This window comes from Trachurus japonicus, chromosome 15 (assembly GCF_045865225.1).
Source record: "Trachurus japonicus isolate A0001 chromosome 15, Traja_1.0".
Taxonomy (NCBI): domain Eukaryota; kingdom Metazoa; phylum Chordata; class Actinopteri; order Carangiformes; family Carangidae; genus Trachurus; species Trachurus japonicus.
The window spans coordinates 10,021,201-10,037,719 of record NC_140921.1 but is presented as its reverse complement, the minus strand read 5'-3'; the positions used below and the strand labels follow the sequence as shown (position 1 = coordinate 10,037,719).

Here is a 16,519-nt window from a genome sequence, read left to right as displayed (position 1 = left end):
AGTGAGCAATTCATTGCCTCCTCTGAAAAACCATCTTTTATTCATGCATACTTCATATAGAATTCCTCTCCCCATCCAGCGCTGCCGCTAAAATGTAAACACACAGTCGGCTATTTATAGAAAATCAGCCTCTGTATTCTGCACAAGAAAATACTTTTCGATAAAAAAGACAGCTTTTCAGGAATACAGTAAGATCACTGTCGAGGTCTGTGCCACCACCCTGCCAGTGCCTTATCACCTACATCGTTTGTTGTTGTTTTTACCTCCTTGGCTGCATCTCACACATGACCGATGAGGCATCATGACATCATTTTGTTAATCAGGTTATTTTGCATCAGTCTGGACTTGAACCCTGATGTTATATCAGTAGTGTAAATTATCCTAACTTGTTCAAGCAGTTTGATTTTTTTTCTGATACAGAGTCTCTGCATTTAGGAGGTATTATTGTTTAACAGCTGGATTTAAGTTGATTACAGTTTCAAGTGGGATACAACCACTCTGAGCTGTCTTTAGGATTTCCCGTCATACCTGCAGTTTCATCCATGCACTTGTCTTAACTTTAATGCTGGTTTGTGTAATAGATGAATGATTCTGAAGGTTCATTAAACACCAGTAGACTGATTTTGATCATAATTACCAGTTTAACAGAACATCTGTGTGCTTGCATGTCACTCACAGACTAATTCAGTGGATTGCTGGATTACATCCTGTTATGTGGCAAAAATACCACGCTAGGCCCCAACTCTTTGGAACCCCCCTTCACTGTGCCAGTGCAATGTTGTTTTCTTGCACACATGGCGTCGGTCGCAGCCCAGACCTGCTTCACCACAAAATTGCATGAACATGCATGTTTTTGAGGCTCCTCTAACTCATTTTCTCTCCTCTCTCTCTCTTTCTTTCAGGCTCGTAATGTAAACACAGGAGAGTTGGCTGCTATCAAAGTCATCAAGCTTGAACCGGGTGAGTTATCTCATCTCATCTCTCTCTCTCTCTCTCTCTCTCTCTATTCCTTTATGTCCCAATTTTTTCGCTATACCTCCCTCTAAATGACTTTGGCAGCTTGTGCTCTTCTCTTTTTCACTCTTTCTTTTTTTTCTGTAACCTTCCTTCATCAGACTTTTTTTCCACACCCCCTGTTTACTCCCTTTCTTGCCCTTTTTATCTTTGTTCCGTGCATTATCATGTTGTCCTCCACTAAATAAAGGAAAAAAGAAACCTCCATAGTCACAGGAAGTGTTGCTGTACACTGCTGCTGAATAATGAAGGACCTCAAGGTTGAATTTAAATAAAGAATATATGTAGAAGCCTCCTCTGCATCCATTTACACTGACTTCCATGAGTTAGCCCTGCAGCATTTAGCCACACACGCACACACACTGACACAAATCCATGATAAATCAACTTCTCTGCTCTGTTACTATTGCTTTGTAAATAATAATAATAACCATATCAAGCCTTAAGATACCAGATAATCATCGTAATAACATCTACACTTGTGTTTTCTCTCCAGGTGAGGACTTTGCTGTCGTCCAGCAGGAAATTATAATGATGAAAGACTGTAAACACTCCAACATCGTTGCCTATTTCGGCAGTTATCTCCGGTAAGTTAGTTAGTGTGCGTGTGGTGTCTGCGCCTGTATGTGTGTCACATCTACAATTTAGTTATGGTCGATGGTCGTCATCAAATATGTTGTGTTACTCTGGTTTGCATGCATGTGTGTGTTCTGTCACAGAAGGATGAGCTGGTGTGTGTGTATGTGTGCGAGGGGGAATTTGTTTGTGTAAAGTATACTGACAAAGTGTCGCGTGTGTGTGTGTGCAGGAGAGATAAGTTATGGATCAGTATGGAGTACTGTGGAGGAGGCTCTCTGCAGGACATCTATCACGGTAACAACATGCACTCAAACACACACATACACACATTCTGATATTAACTGTGTTGTTTCTCTTGTCTTTTTTATTTAGCTTTATCTTATTCTCACTCTCTAATATCCCTTATTTCACTCCTCCAGTAACTGGGCCCTTATCAGAGTCACAGATAGCCTACATGTCGCGGGAGACCCTGCAGGTAGAGTATCCAGTGTGTTTGTCATATCAGCGTACGTGTATTTTTTAATAGAGGAGAGGGAGTGAACAGGGAGGTAGCGCCTCTTTTTTTATCAGGAACTGCTTCATTTCTCTCTAAAGGAGCTTTGACACCTGTTCAGAGGCTTTTCTGCGTAATCTTTACAGTCCTGCACAGACATACTGTACCTGCGTTATGTGATGTTTGTTTTTTTTGATACTTTCTTTTTGTTGCTTTTTTTCATCCATTGGAAAAAAAAGAAAATCATATACAAATAAAATAAAAACAAACTTCAGAAAGGGAACATGCTGGATTGCCATGTCTCTATAGTTAGTTCCTTGCTTATCAGTCCATTTCTCACACTTTTCGCAACATTGTTCTTCTTGAGTCATTTCATATGACTCAACTGTTCCGTAACCTATATTTCATCCACAATCTTCAGCCAGTCATCTTGTGTCGGTGGATCTGGCTTATACCACTTTCTCGTGATTGCTTTTCTTTTTTTTACAAGCTGCTAACAAGATTTTCAGCAAATAACTGCCCTCTTTTATACACAACATTCCCTGTCATGTCGCCAAAAACACAGTAATATACATGACTTAGATACAGCATAGCTCAGAATTATGACAATAACTAGGTGAACATCTTCCCAAAATTGTATGATTCAAGGACAAAGCCAAAAAACATGAGAATGGTCTACATTTATATCTCCACATTTTCTTCAACATGGCTTTTGGGTGTGACAAAGAATCTAATTAAGTTCACGTGATGATGTAGTTGACTGTTGTGATGTGTTCTCCAAATATGCAACCATTCATCTTCAGAAATATTCACACCCAAAAGCTTATATTCCCTCTTATCTGAGTTATGTGATGTTTTATGGTCAGAAGATCAAACTGTTTTCCATGCGTGCGTTTTAAAACTGTGATTCTGTTTCCAGGGTTTATATTATCTTCACAATAAAGGCAAAATGCACAGAGACATTAAGGTGAGTTTGGAGAGAACTGTATGTATGTGTATGAGATAAAAGAATTAAACATGTATATTACTATCATCTTCTGTCACCTGTATGTCATTGCTCATTTAAATATCACATAAGATTACTGATTCATAGCTGCAGGCGACAATAAACCTTCACTTAAATTGACCTGTTGTGTGATTTGTCTCGTTGCGTCTTGACACATGGCGTGTTTGTCTCTGACAGGGAGCCAACATCCTCCTGACAGACAACGGCTATGTTAAACTAGGTAAGAGGAACACGCAATTTCCTTCTGCTGCTTCAAAAGGTTGAGTCTTAAAGGCCTCATTCACTGACTTGGTTTTCTTTTCTCTCTCGTGCCCCCACTTTGTATAATCATTACCACTCCTACTCTCACCTCTTTTAAAATTTATTTCTCTCTCAAATTCCCTCTTCATTCTTTCACTCCTTCCCTTCCATTATCCTCCATTTCATTCTTCTGTCTTATTCCCTTCCCCCCTTTCTCCTTCCCCAGCTGACTTTGGTGTATCAGCCCAGATCACAGCAACTCTAGCCAAGAGGAAGTCATTCATTGGAACTCCGTACTGGTGAGTTGTGCTTGTTTTTCTGTCATCTCCTGTAAAGCTGAATGTGAACAAGCATGAAGGGCCAAATATACGTATAAAATCCAACTTCCTACTGCACTCAAGAGGCCTTTGATCAGTTGGGGGAAAGTGCAGGAATTTGATAAATGGTCTGACATCAGGCAGGCTGAAGGAATTTGTCTTAAGCGTCAGTGTCTCATCGGACATGTTTCATGCATTTATCACATTAGCCGATGGTTTCTGTAGTGAATCCAGATTATGCACATCTTCACAAAACCTTAACAAACCAGGAATGAATAGTATTTTTGACGTCCAGAGAGACGCAGACAGGCAGAGGTTCATAGAGAAGTCAGGAGAGTTGTAGATCAAAGTCATAGTGGGAAACCTTTGTGCTTCTGCAGGGAAATACTGTGAAAAAACAACATCTTTTCTTGTGTCTGCCTGGCTGTTTAATTAACCTGCTTTTGTTAAAAAAAAAGACTTTAATTCTTTCCCTTTTTTTTCCTTGCCCTCCTTCTGTGTCTGTCTCCGTCTGTAGGATGGCTCCAGAAGTAGCAGCAGTGGAGAGGAAAGGAGGTTACAACCAGCTGTGTGATATCTGGGCTGTGGGAATCACAGCAATAGAGCTGGCTGAACTACAACCGCCAATGTTTGATTTGCACCCCATGAGGTAGAAGAGTGTGTAAATGTGTGTGTGTGTGTATTTATGTGTAGGTGTTATGTGTACAATACATATGGTATGGATATGTGGACAATTAAATTGTTACTTCACTTAGTAATTGGAGCAGAAAAGCCACATCTGCGTTTAGAGTACTGATTCCTCTGGGAGGGATCCCTCAACTTTACATTAGTTTAGTCAAATTCAGCCTTAAACGAGCCACCAGGACTTCTGTAACTTTGTGATGTCACAACAAAGCAGCCACCACTCTCAGCCATGTTGTTAAAACAACAAATATACAATATGTAATTAAGGATAGTTTAACCAAAACAGTGTAATTGTAAAGTGGGACGTTTTTTACGTAAATTGATGAGAAACTGTGAACTTAAGAACCTGCAGCAGATGTTGTGTAGGGTGTAGTCTTTATAATTGCATGCTGTGCAAGCTGCACTTTCCTCACTGTTTAACATTACGTTACTGTTAAGCCTTTGGGATTAATCCTTGTCTTCCCCTCTTTCCACACAGGGCTCTGTTCTTAATGACCAAGAGTAATTTCCAGCCTCCTAAGTTGAAAGATAAAATCAAATGGTGAGACCCCGACCCCGTCACACGCTCTTCTTAATTTACTTTTTTTTTTTTTTTTTTTTACAGCCATTCAGACACATTTCATGTAGTAGTATAAACAGTTTTATCAAGTCTGTGTTTCACTCATTCTCTTCTTCTCTGTCTTCCCTCTCTCTGTGGAACAAACAGGACAAATAACTTCCACCATTTCGTCAAACTCGCCCTGACCAAGAACCCAAAGAAGAGGCCCACAGCTGAGAAACTCCTGCAGGTGAGTAGCACAAAAACATATTTACAAAAACACAAGTGGCCCTGCTCTGAGCAGTTCCCCCGTCCCAGCTGAAGTAAATCTGAGATACCCTCTCCATCCTCCTCTCAGTGGCGCAGCACATTAGATATAAAATAAATTCCTTGTTCATATCATCTGAGAACCTCATTCTGTCTTCCACTTCTCATAAAAATGCAACATTTTCAGGTTTATTCTTCTGGTACTAAAAATATACTGTTTGTTAAAAAGACTGCATCAAACATCCATCACAGCTTCTCACACCTAAGATTCTGACTGGTTCCCTCCTCTGTTGCTCTTCCAGCACCCTTTTGTGTCGCAGCCCCTCAGCAGGACGCTGGCAATCGAGCTGCTGGACAAAGCCAACAACCCCGACCACAGCACCTTCAACGACTTTGACGATGACGACCCTGAACCTGAGGTAACCTTTGACCTTCTCTTTTGAGGTTTTGCTTTTATTGTCTTTTTTTTCCTTTCTTTTTTTCAAAATAAGTGTGATCAAGATTCAAGGCAGCTCATCAGAGAAATGATTATGTTTTGCTGGATCTTGATTTTCTTCTTCCTTCCCTTCAAATGGTGTCTTTCTGTCTCCTCATTTGTTCCTCTCTCATTAAATTCCTCCGCCATCCGCTGCCATTCATCCATACTGTCCTCAACCGCAGTCCCTCCTCTCTCTGGCACATGTGACTCATCTTTCTGCTCTTTGTCCCCTACTCCTTATTTCCTCTCCCTCTTCTTATTTTACTCTTTGTGCTTCTTCTTCCATCTATCTTCTTGTTTGTCTTTCATTTCACTCTTTGTGTCTTCTCTTTCTTCCTCTTTCCTCTTCCTCCTTGTAGCACTTCTCCCTTCTCCTTACTTTTCTCTTCTCCTTCTTTCTCCCTCTCTTCCCTCCCCCTGTCTTCTTGTCTCCATTCCCCATCCTCGACCTCCTCCTCCTCCTCAGTTTAAGTACAGAGGTCATTTCCTACCCATAAGCCCCGGTGCTCGGCGCGCACCCCGTTTTGCGGCCCGTAGGAAGGTACCCGGGTTGGCTGCGGTGTGACTCTGCAGTGACTTCATTTCTAACTGGACTGTCAGTTGTGTTTTCACATGGAGGAGGACGACCACAGGACTGAATGAACTGAAAGTGTATTTTCCGTTCAACTGAGTGTCTACTGGTGTTGTCATGGAAACTGACATTGGCATGTGAGGCTCAGACCGTTGATGGATTGCCATGGCGATTGTGTAATTAGTTCAACATACCAGTGAGCGCTTGTATTAAAAACGTTCATGCCTTTCTGTTGACATGCATCCATCAGCTGGTGGTGGTTGTTTTTTCAGTCACAATTTTAATTCATGCAATATAGTCAGATACACCAGCAATAACTGATTAATCCGCAATAGAACAATTATATCAAATATTTGCTTAAAGTTAAGTCATGAGGTTGAACTTCACAGAGTGCAGAATATAATTTAAATCATATATTTTGTTCCTAAACAAATTAAAACGTCGTGCATAACCCTGTAATTATGATTGTAGCATACAGGCCATTATTTAAATACACTAAACTAGATGGTTGAGGTTAAGACTTTATGAATAAAATACTGCATTTGATTTAATTATGATTATCAAAGTGTTTTTATTAATATAGAGGTATATATTTAATATCTAAGTTTATAGCTATAGTTTTAGTATATTGTATATATTACTTTTACATGCTACAACTTTTATATTTATATTTATTGTCTTATATTTTGTCATATTGTTGCACTATGGTTTGTGTAGCCTAAACTAATTTTGTTGTTTCACTGTTAGGGTCTGAGCCTCACATGCCAGTGACAATAAAGCATTCTATTCTATTCTCATCTAAGGAAATATAATCAATACCACAGCTTTATAAATGTCATGCATGGGCTACACTATGTATATAAAAACTATGCTAATTTCCATGACAACATTATTTAGATTCTTTGGCAGCCATAATATTGCTATATAACAGCAGATCAGGAAGTGACATCACTATGGCTCATCGGTTCATTCGAGTTCTGTGGCAGCAGCTGGGCGATACAGAAATGTCAAGGTTCATAAAGATGGTTTCCAAAGTCTCTCAGCATCATACTCATACTCAGAACAATGCATCTAAACCACAAAGAGGTCACATTGTTCTTACTTTTTAACAGTGTTGACATTGTGGTCATCTCTTGTATGTTTTCTTTAATAGTGGGGTTAAAACGATACCAAAGCCTCAGCTTAAATAATCTTGAGGTTCAGGAAAATATCGGAAATCAATGATACAGTGAGTGAGTCTCTGTCCAAGGGTTTGAAAATAGTTTTGGTTTTTTTTTAAACCCAGCTCTGGTTAAAAGATCAAAGCTTTATCTCTCCATCTGGTGGTTTGGAAGCACAGGATACAGGATGCATTATGAACAAACTGGGGATTGTGGAATCCATCTTCATTTTTGCCTTTACAGCTACTAACCAATGATTTGTGTGTTTCGAGAATGGACTTGATTACAACTATAAGTGGTGGTTTTAAACTGACGAACCTGTTGTTGGCTGCTCCGTGCTACAGATGTGGCTCACTTATATGGATCTGTTAAAGTCTTGGTTTGTCTTTCTCTGGTCACTTTACCAGCATGGTTTGAGGTTGCTGTGTATTGAGTCTACATCTTTATACTGAAGACATCCATCTGTCTATCCAGTGTATTTTTTTTTTTAATGGACAATATGTTGACTGATAGAGGCTCGTGTCAGCTATTGGCCTCTATTTTTAAAGTATATGGACTCAAATTCTAAAACAATGTACAGTAGACAATGTATAGATGACAACACTGGAGTGAAACGTTAATGTTGTTGCCTGCAAAGTTTGTGTTTTCCCATCTGTGTTGCTATGTTTTGGCTGTCTGCTACCAGAGTGCAGCTGGCTGTTTTGCTGTGTCATCAAATCCCACCCACAGGAAACAGCACCGGGATTAAGCAGTTTTTTGTTTTTTTTTGTTTTGTTTTGTTTTTTTTTGTTTCTTTCCTTGGCCTATTGTAATCTTCTCAAGTGCGGTGTGAATTACTACACTGTGTATATTCTTTGCACAGCAGCTACTTGACTGTGTGTTTGTGTCTCTGTCTCTTTCCTGCCAGTCTCCGGTCTCTGTTCCTCATCGTATTCGATCCACCAGCAGGAGCACTAGGGAAGGAAAGACACTGTCTGAGATAAACTGTGAGTGTGTACACAAGATCAACACAAACAAACAAACTCATCTTTAATTCGATTTTTTTTAATTTCATGTCAGAAAACCCCGATCTCATCACCACTGTTTGTCTCTTTATTCTTTACTTTCTCAGTTGGTCAGGTGAAGTTTGATCCTCCATTGAGAAAAGAGACAGAACCCCATCACGAACCGGTGAGTTTCTACCTGTGGTTTATGTCTCTTCTATGTGTGTACAGTATGTGTGTGTCTGTGTGTATGAGATTATACCGAATGGTTTGTGTGAATGTCACTTCACCACTATCGGCATGGCTGATCCTCACCTAATCACGGGAAGCACCCTGACCAACCCATAATGTCGTCAGTCTGTGGTGAACTGAACATGAAGCCCATCTACGAAGTTCACTCTGGAGGATAGAGCATTGAATTGAAGCGTTTTTTTTCAATAAGGACGTCCAGATTTATCCCGATAATGTCAGCTATGGTTCAAATTTTTTTTACTGGGTAGATGAGAATCAGATTTGTGACCAGTCAGTGCAGTAAAAATGAACTCTAAAAGCAGTGTATGTTAATGTGTTTGCTTGGAGTTTTCAACTATAACCCTAATTTTTTTTTTCTCCCACCACTGTAATCTGATTTGCTGTGTGCTGCACAGAAGCTTGATATCGTGGATACAAGCAGACAAAATTAGCTTTCTGTGCAGGGACAGGAGATAAAAACAGGAGCTCAGAGTAGAGCTGCTGCCCCTTTTGCACTGAAAGGAGGTGCAGGCATCTGATCAAGGTTACCTTCCTGTGGAGGAATCCAGTCCGTGTTGTAGCTCAGAGACACTGGTGCAGACCTAGAATACGTTTACTACAGGGACGATATGTCCCACCTTGCCTGTGAACTGTGAACAGCTCTCTTGCCATAATGTCTCCTTACTTACTTACTTACAGGCCTGGATGGACACGTACTGTAACTAACAGGAATTTCTCACTAGGGTCCTCAGAAGATAGTTAGACTTTTATTTTTCCCCCCTTTGTGAAAAAAGTTGTTGCTTATAGTGTGAACAGATGGGATGGTGCAGGGTTCATGCACAGTCACAATGTCAGTCCTCCCTCCCCCTCACTGTCTCCCACTTTTTCTGTCCTTTCTTTGCACATGCACTTTTTCCACAAACCACAAACCTCGCCCCCCCTCTTGTATCACTCGTCCCCTGAGAAAACCCATCTTTAAAATCAAGTCGAGCCCTCGTCTGCTCCTCACCACTGTCTAGTGACTGTTTATAAAGATGGACGATGCCGTGTACAAGAATGAAGCCAAAATATCCTGGATACAAGAGCTGCCATCTTGTGCCAGTGATGTCGTTAGGAGCCACTCAATGCGTCTTCCAGATCCAGTCAATCACCAGAACAATGTTAAACTGATGTGTTGAGCACATATCAGTGGGATAAGAACAACCTAAAATGACAGAAAGCATGTTTGTACAAATTGAGTTAAAGGGATAGTTCAACATTTTGGCAAATTGGCCCATTGCCATAATCCCTATAGTTTTATCAGTAGGTTTGTTACCTTTAGTTGTTGGTGCAAGCTGTTTTTAGAACAGCGGAGCAGAGCCGCGAGCTGCTCAGAGCTACGCTACGGAGGCTAATGGGATTTCTAGGTTCAATCCAACAACGAAAACGCTCTCGTGGACAAGTTGTGACCTGCACAATGACAAATAAAGGTAACGAACCTACTGCTATGGCTATAGGGATTATGGCAATGGGCCAATTTGCCAAAATGTTGAACTATCCCTTTAACATCTGTTTGTTTTGGTTTTTTTAGTTTGAATGGGAACAGGAATTCAAGACTAACACAGCTTTAAGCCATCACAGGGCAATTGAGATATTTTGGCTTCACTTTCGGGGCACTGTCATGTCCGCCATCTTTATAACCAGTCATCGTCTCTGTCACTCCATCTATTTATTATTTAAGAACACAGCCATATGTGCAGGTCTTCATGACATTCAGCGACATTCGTCCCCCTTTTCCCTTCATTTCCTCCCTTCTCCTTTAAAAGTAATCTAATAACATGGGGTCTCTCTCAGTCTTGCTGACTACGGTGTTTTTGTTTTATCTCTTCAAGATCTGTCTTCTCAAGATTATAGTACATTTTAAAATCAATGAACCTTACTACAATAATCCTGTAACAGATTATTAAAAGGATGAGCAGGAGCCTTTTGTTCAATGGAGACTTTCTGGCAAGTACAGAGAGAGATGATGAGTCAATGGATTGAGTAACATTCAGCATTTTGAACGTCTTATGTCATAAAAAAAAAACAAAAACATGTCCATAGCAACAACATACACCTGGGAAAAATGGATTTAAGTAACATGTAGAGTTAAAAGAAATATTACCATACAGTTTTTGAGCCCACCCCCACTCTAAACCTGTCCCAGTTTATTCCCAGATGCATCCATGCCTTGTTTAATCTGTCTCCCATCCATTGCCTCTTCTCTTCACATTAATGTCCCGGTATCTACCTCCTCCCCTGTCTTTACCGATCCATTGACGTCATAGAACATTTTTGGCCTTCATCCATTTTTCATTTATCATCCTCTCTCTTGCAACCTTGCCTCCATTCCTCCCCCGTCTCCTCCCCCCCTTTTGCCCCCTCCATCAGTCCAGGTTAATGTATTAACTGAGGTCTCTCTCGCTCTGTCTTGCTGACCAGTGTGATTCTGAGCCCTATCTGGACTGTGTTGAGGAGCTCTACTATACCGCGAGATCTAATCTGGTAGTACTCTTTCTGTCTCTCTCTCTCTCTCACTCTCCCTCTCTCACTCAGCCTCTATCGCTTTTTTTAATTCTCCAGCTGTTCATTTCTCTAACCTTATACCTCCTTTTTTTTTTTTTATACCTCCAACTCACCCACTCCACACTTTTCATTTGTAATCCTTTTACGAAGGGCAAGAACTTGTCCTTCTTTTGGCTCCCTTGCTTTCCGAGCCCCTGCTGTCTCTCTTTCTTTCCCCCCTCTCTCTCTTTTTTTTTTATTTTTTTTTATTTTCCAGACTGCTGATTGCTTTGGCTGCTCGGTGTCCCAACATGTATATTTTTTTTGTTCATTTTCACATATTTGTTCCATCTATTCTGGTCCTTCCATCTGTTACTGTTCATTTTGTTCTTCTTCTTTTTCCAGCCTTGGCTTTTTGCCTCACTAACTGGTGTTGTAGTCGTCATGGTGATAAAAGTCGTTAGTGACTGTTGTGGCTGTTGTTGTTGTTCTTCTTCTTCCTGTTTTCAGATACACACACAGTGCACACTTAAGTTACAGTCAGTCAAATCAAATTATAAATCTTGTGGGTGTTTTTTTTTTGTTTTTTTCCTGGAAAATGTGAGATTTGTGTGGAGCAACACACACACACTCACTCAAATACACACATTTAAACACGCAGATGAGGGGCTGGAGGTCAGAAGTGATTTAGTGCCTTGCTCAAGGACAATTATCACATTTTATATTGACGTCTATACACTTCACCTTTCACTCTCTACTTGAATTTGTCTGACTTCACTTTCTCATGCTCTCTCTCTCTCTACACAAAGTGTGTGTGTCTCTTTCCTACACCGCTGCTTACTTGTTCTCTAACCTCTTGCGTCTTGTAGCTGACCAGAGCAATGAGGCCTTTTTTCGGTGTGGGTGCGTGTGTGTATGTGTGTGTGTGTGTGTGTGTGTGTGTGTGTGTGTGTGTGTGTGTGTGTGTTCGACTGTGTGTTTGTGTCTTATCTCTTCGTTTCGCAGTATGCGTGTCGCCTTCTGCACGCTTGTTGCATTATGTCATTATCTTTTTTGTGGCACAATGCTGCATTCACATTGTGGTTGTATTGTATGAACTGTTGGTTTTGAACTGAACTCCACCAGAGCTGCTGCTGCAAAAAACACACAAAAATTAACCAGTCACCAATAATCCTGTTCACATTCGAGAAGCTGCTGTGTTCAGAAACAACTCTTTGGCCACAGAGCAGCCATTTTTCAGCTTTGCAGCCATAACGAGGCGCAGCATCCTGTCGAGCTCTGGGTCTCACCACAGGCTGGAGGGGTGTGAAAATAGAAAAAAATCTTTTTACTGTGTGCTATTCCCACATTCAATTGTACTGTGGTTTAATTACCTTGGTTGCTGTGATGGTTTTTGCCTTTATCTTACCTTTTTCATGTGAAATTGTTGCCGCTTTCACCTTTTTTGGGGTGAAACCAGGTCATAACTTGTTGTGATGACAGTTCATAAATACACTTATGAATCTTAGGGCATCACAGGCCAAAAAGAGTTTGGGAACCAACCACACATGTCTACATTTATCAGCCTGCTCTTGTTTTTACTTCGGCTGATAAGGATAAAGCAGGAATTCAACAATTGTTTTACTCTTTTGGAGTCCAGAAAAATCTTCCTCTGAGAGAATCACACTCAGTTTCTCTCTGTTATTTTGTGCACCTGTAATTCCATTTATAGGCAAATTTTGTCTATTAAATACATTTATTATGCCACAATGTGAACTCAGCAAGAGTCAAATCTATACGCATACAGCCACGTGCCTCCTGTATACACTGTATCTGTGCACCTCTGTGGTTATGAACTCTTATGGGGATGGTTTTATTTCTAGTGGGCTGTTGAACTGTTGTTGCTGTAGCTGCTACAGTCACAGCTCCTGTAGTCATTTTGGCACTTGAACAGGGTTTCAGTTGTGGTCACTACTTCGGTGTGGTTCATTTCAGCCACATGACCCAGAGCTTCAGCCCTGTTTGTTTGTGCCTGTGGAGAAATCAGATACATAGCATCATAAATGAAACAGTTTGTGAAATATCATGTCACAGCAGTAACGTCTTTTGTCTCTCTCGTAGGACCTGCAGCTGGAGTATGGCCATGACTCTCCGAGCCTGCTGGGAGGAAACAAGTGAGTCTCACCTTCTCTCTTAAGTCTGTCTCATCATGTTCTGTTTCTTTCCCTTGCCTCCTCCTTATTCCAGTTGCGACTGTCCCAGTTTTTTTTTTTTTTTTTTACAGTTAACCATCTAGATTGAGGAAAGCTGCGGAGAGGCAGACTGTGAGATAGAGGAGAAATTTCATGCTGTAGGCTTGATGATTTATTCATAATTGTAGTTTGAGGATGTCGAAGCTGCGTGTTTGCCTGCGCCTTCCGCTAACTAACAAGTGTGCTTTGTAGGCAGAGAGCTCAGGTTCAGATCAGGGCAGCAGAGTGTCCTCCAGAGGCAAGATGGTTTCTAAAGCATGTAGACTTTCACTCTCAGCAAATAAATTCTGAAATTAGTTTTTTTTTTCTCTCTCCCTCTGTCTCTCATTTCCTTGTGTGCTTTTCTTTTCACTTACTCAACAAACAGGAGTCTTCTTAAGTCCGTGGAGGAGGAGCTTCATCAGAGGTGAGTCAGACTCTTGTATCCTGATTGCCCTCAGGGTGCATTGATTTGCCAGTCTTCTAACCACGCCCACCCATCAGCCAATCATCGATAACGGCAGGACTAATTCGGCCAATCACACGCAACTAACGCTGCTGTAACGCCTCCAGGCCGTCACCGTGGCTTTCAGCAGTTTGGACTCTCCCCGGTTTTATTTACCCCTCTGCGGCTTTGCTTCACGCTTTGTTGTCGTCAGGACAAGGCTGTGCTTCATAGGAGCTTCCTGCAGAGCATGGCTTACACACACACACTCACACTCTCATGCGTGCATTCACCTACACACACACACTCACAAACGCACGCACATTATGCAGTTTCTTAGCCAAAGCTGCAGTGGGTGTCCCTAGCTATTATCCTGGCAACTCTGTGGAGAAATTCTTCCTATTTGCCCCGAAGACAATGTTGATGATTACAGTTTTTTTATGCTTTGCTGTTTCCCATGATCTGTTAATGTGTTTCATTGAATTCTCTGGTTTGCAAAGTAACAAAGGTTAAAGAGAGTTTACGCATCTGTAGACAAAGGGCTGAATTTTGTAGAGCCAGGCAGAAGTTTACAGACCTGTAGTAAATACAGCTCTGTTCAAGATTGTTACACCAGGAATCTGACAAGTAGATGAAAGTGGCTTTTTCTTGCTTATCTGTGACAGGCAGGTGTTATTTATTATGACGTTGTAAACCCAACGCCAGGACGGAGAGAGACTGTTAACAATTATTGACGAAGGCTTTTAGACAGAGGTCTGATGCTTAACTACGCAACCTTGACTGTTTGTCACAGTATATTTGTATAGTTAACCATATCTAAACAGAAGAAAAGGATTAGTATACTGTATATGGTCTGGGCTTGAAGGTTCTGTTTAATGGGAGTGCAATATATTTACTTTGAGTGGGGAGAGCTCAGTCGTTACTTTTTCCAAAGACAGACAGTGCTGGCTTTGTTATCGCTGTAAAGGTGTTCAAAAATAGCCCGGGTCATGTCAGGTTCAAATGAATAAAATCTAATAAAGCAAATAAAAGATTAAAAAAACATACTGTCTGCCCAGGATTTCTCTTTTTAAATAGAGACACTGTTTTATTCTGATTAATTCCACATGATTCTGCTTGGCTGTGTTTTTGATCGGTGTAAAACCTCTGTCAATGAGACAAGTTCACCACTTCCTGCTCAGACATTTCACATTAAAAGCCTCTGTGGCAGGCTTTTATTGTGAAATATCTGCAGGTGTTTAGTCACTGTTCAAGAGCACAGCAAAGTATTTACACTACTCACAGAAAGTTGGGGATATTTGACAAGAATATCCGTATAAAAAGTTCATGCTACAGTGATCTTCTATCATGAAAGCCTTTTAAGTAGAAGGATGCAATGGTCATTTCTTTATCTCAAACAAAAGCTAACAGCAGTGGTGGCTATAGCACAACAAGAATCTCAATGTCTCAATAACTTGGTGGAGAGGAGAGGGAGAGAGAAGAGGACTGTATACAAATTGTCATTGCACCAGAACCACTAAATCAGACGGTGCTTGTGAATTTTGTGGTTAATCACCTTGTTATTCAATAAGTACTGAAACATTGAACAATTGGACATGTGCATTCAAAAGTTTAGAGAAGGTTAAATTAAGGTTATAGTGCATTTTAGGTGCATTCTGAAATGTAATCCAAAAACCAAACTTCCCTAACTTTTTGTGAGTAGTGTATATATTAAAGTACAGACCGACGGTGTTTCTGTTTAAAGAGAGAGGTCCAGATAGAAACCACTTTCAAAACTGGCCTGGTTTTCTGTGCAGTAGTTGATATTTGAGGATTTACTGGACTTATTATAAACGGCAGGGAGTTGAATTGACTGATCAGGGGTTAAGTTTATTGTGGAGGGGCGTGTACGTACATCTGTAAGGACTGTATAGGTTTACACAGTAGAGCTGAGTCTGCGGTGTGGAAGTAATCGGCAGCTTATCGGGGGCACACACTGTGGAAAATTGACTTGATTTGTTGCTATTGATATTGATATTGATCTTTGTGTGTGAACATGAGGCTCCACTTTTCTGTTTGGATCTGTTCAGTCCTTTCAGATCTGGGTTCAGGGGTTCGAGGTAGTTTGTGAACCGAGCTTCACTCAGCTCTCCCTCCCCTTTCCCTTCTTCCCCCCCAAACCTCCTCCACCTCCTCTTCCTCCTCTTCCTCGTGCTGTTGTCATCTCCTCCCTCCTTTGCTTGCTCCCTTTCTCCCTCCTTTGCTCTCCCTTCTTCATCTCCTTGTTTCTACTCTCTTCCTTCCCGTCTTCCACCCCCCTCCTCCCCCTTGTCCCCCCCCCCTCCACTCCTATCTTCACCTCCTCTCCCAGGGGCCATGTGGCACACTTAGGGGATGATGAGGATGAGGATGATGATGGTGCAGATGATGATGAAACTCACACCCAGTAAGTTGTCTCCCAGTCTTAGAGCTGGAAGCCTCTCCCTCCCTGTCTCCCCATCTCTCTCTTTCTCTCTCTCTTTCTCCACACATCCCTCCCTCTATTTAAAGAGGAAAGGAGGAGGAGGAGGATGAGGAGGAGTAGGACAAGGAGGATTTCTTCCTCTCTTTGCCACAGTTTCATCCATGCATCTCTATATGCGGCACACCCCACCATCATGCCACACATATGCCACCTGTGTTTGTGTGTGTGTTTACAGCCCGTGTGTTCTCCATGCTGTTACTACTTGTGTGAAGTTTATTAACTACTAACAGTAACCCTAACCCCCCCCCAAAAAAAACTCACCTGGAGGCTGTTGATA

General features: G+C 41.2%; 1 protein-coding gene across 16 annotated transcripts in view; it reads left to right on the top strand.

The window, feature by feature from the left end:
• LOC146973207 (mitogen-activated protein kinase kinase kinase kinase 3-like) overlaps positions 1-16,519 on the top strand; it is a 39,253-nt gene that overhangs the window by 11,094 nt on the left and 11,640 nt on the right. For 4 of the 16 annotated variants that reach the window (XM_085799487.1, XM_085799478.1, XM_085799477.1 and 1 more), the window contains exons 2-19: positions 903-960; positions 1,511-1,601; positions 1,823-1,887; positions 2,013-2,068; positions 3,006-3,053; positions 3,270-3,312; positions 3,559-3,631; positions 4,167-4,298; positions 4,812-4,874; positions 5,040-5,121; positions 5,441-5,557; positions 6,083-6,157; positions 8,255-8,333; positions 8,459-8,517; positions 11,022-11,084; positions 13,185-13,237; positions 13,683-13,721; positions 16,090-16,164. In XM_085799487.1, the coding sequence (XP_085655613.1) occupies positions 903-960; positions 1,511-1,601; positions 1,823-1,887; positions 2,013-2,068; positions 3,006-3,053; positions 3,270-3,312; positions 3,559-3,631; positions 4,167-4,298; positions 4,812-4,874; positions 5,040-5,121; positions 5,441-5,557; positions 6,083-6,157; positions 8,255-8,333; positions 8,459-8,517; positions 11,022-11,084; positions 13,185-13,237; positions 13,683-13,721; positions 16,090-16,164 (1,271 nt within the window). The remainder of the gene's footprint in view (positions 1-902; positions 961-1,510; positions 1,602-1,822; positions 1,888-2,012; positions 2,069-3,005; positions 3,054-3,269; positions 3,313-3,558; positions 3,632-4,166; positions 4,299-4,811; positions 4,875-5,039; positions 5,122-5,440; positions 5,558-6,082; positions 6,158-8,254; positions 8,334-8,458; positions 8,518-11,021; positions 11,085-13,184; positions 13,238-13,682; positions 13,722-16,089; positions 16,165-16,519) is intronic. The other 12 variants (XM_085799490.1, XM_085799486.1, XM_085799488.1 and 9 more) reach the window with 7 other exon arrangements.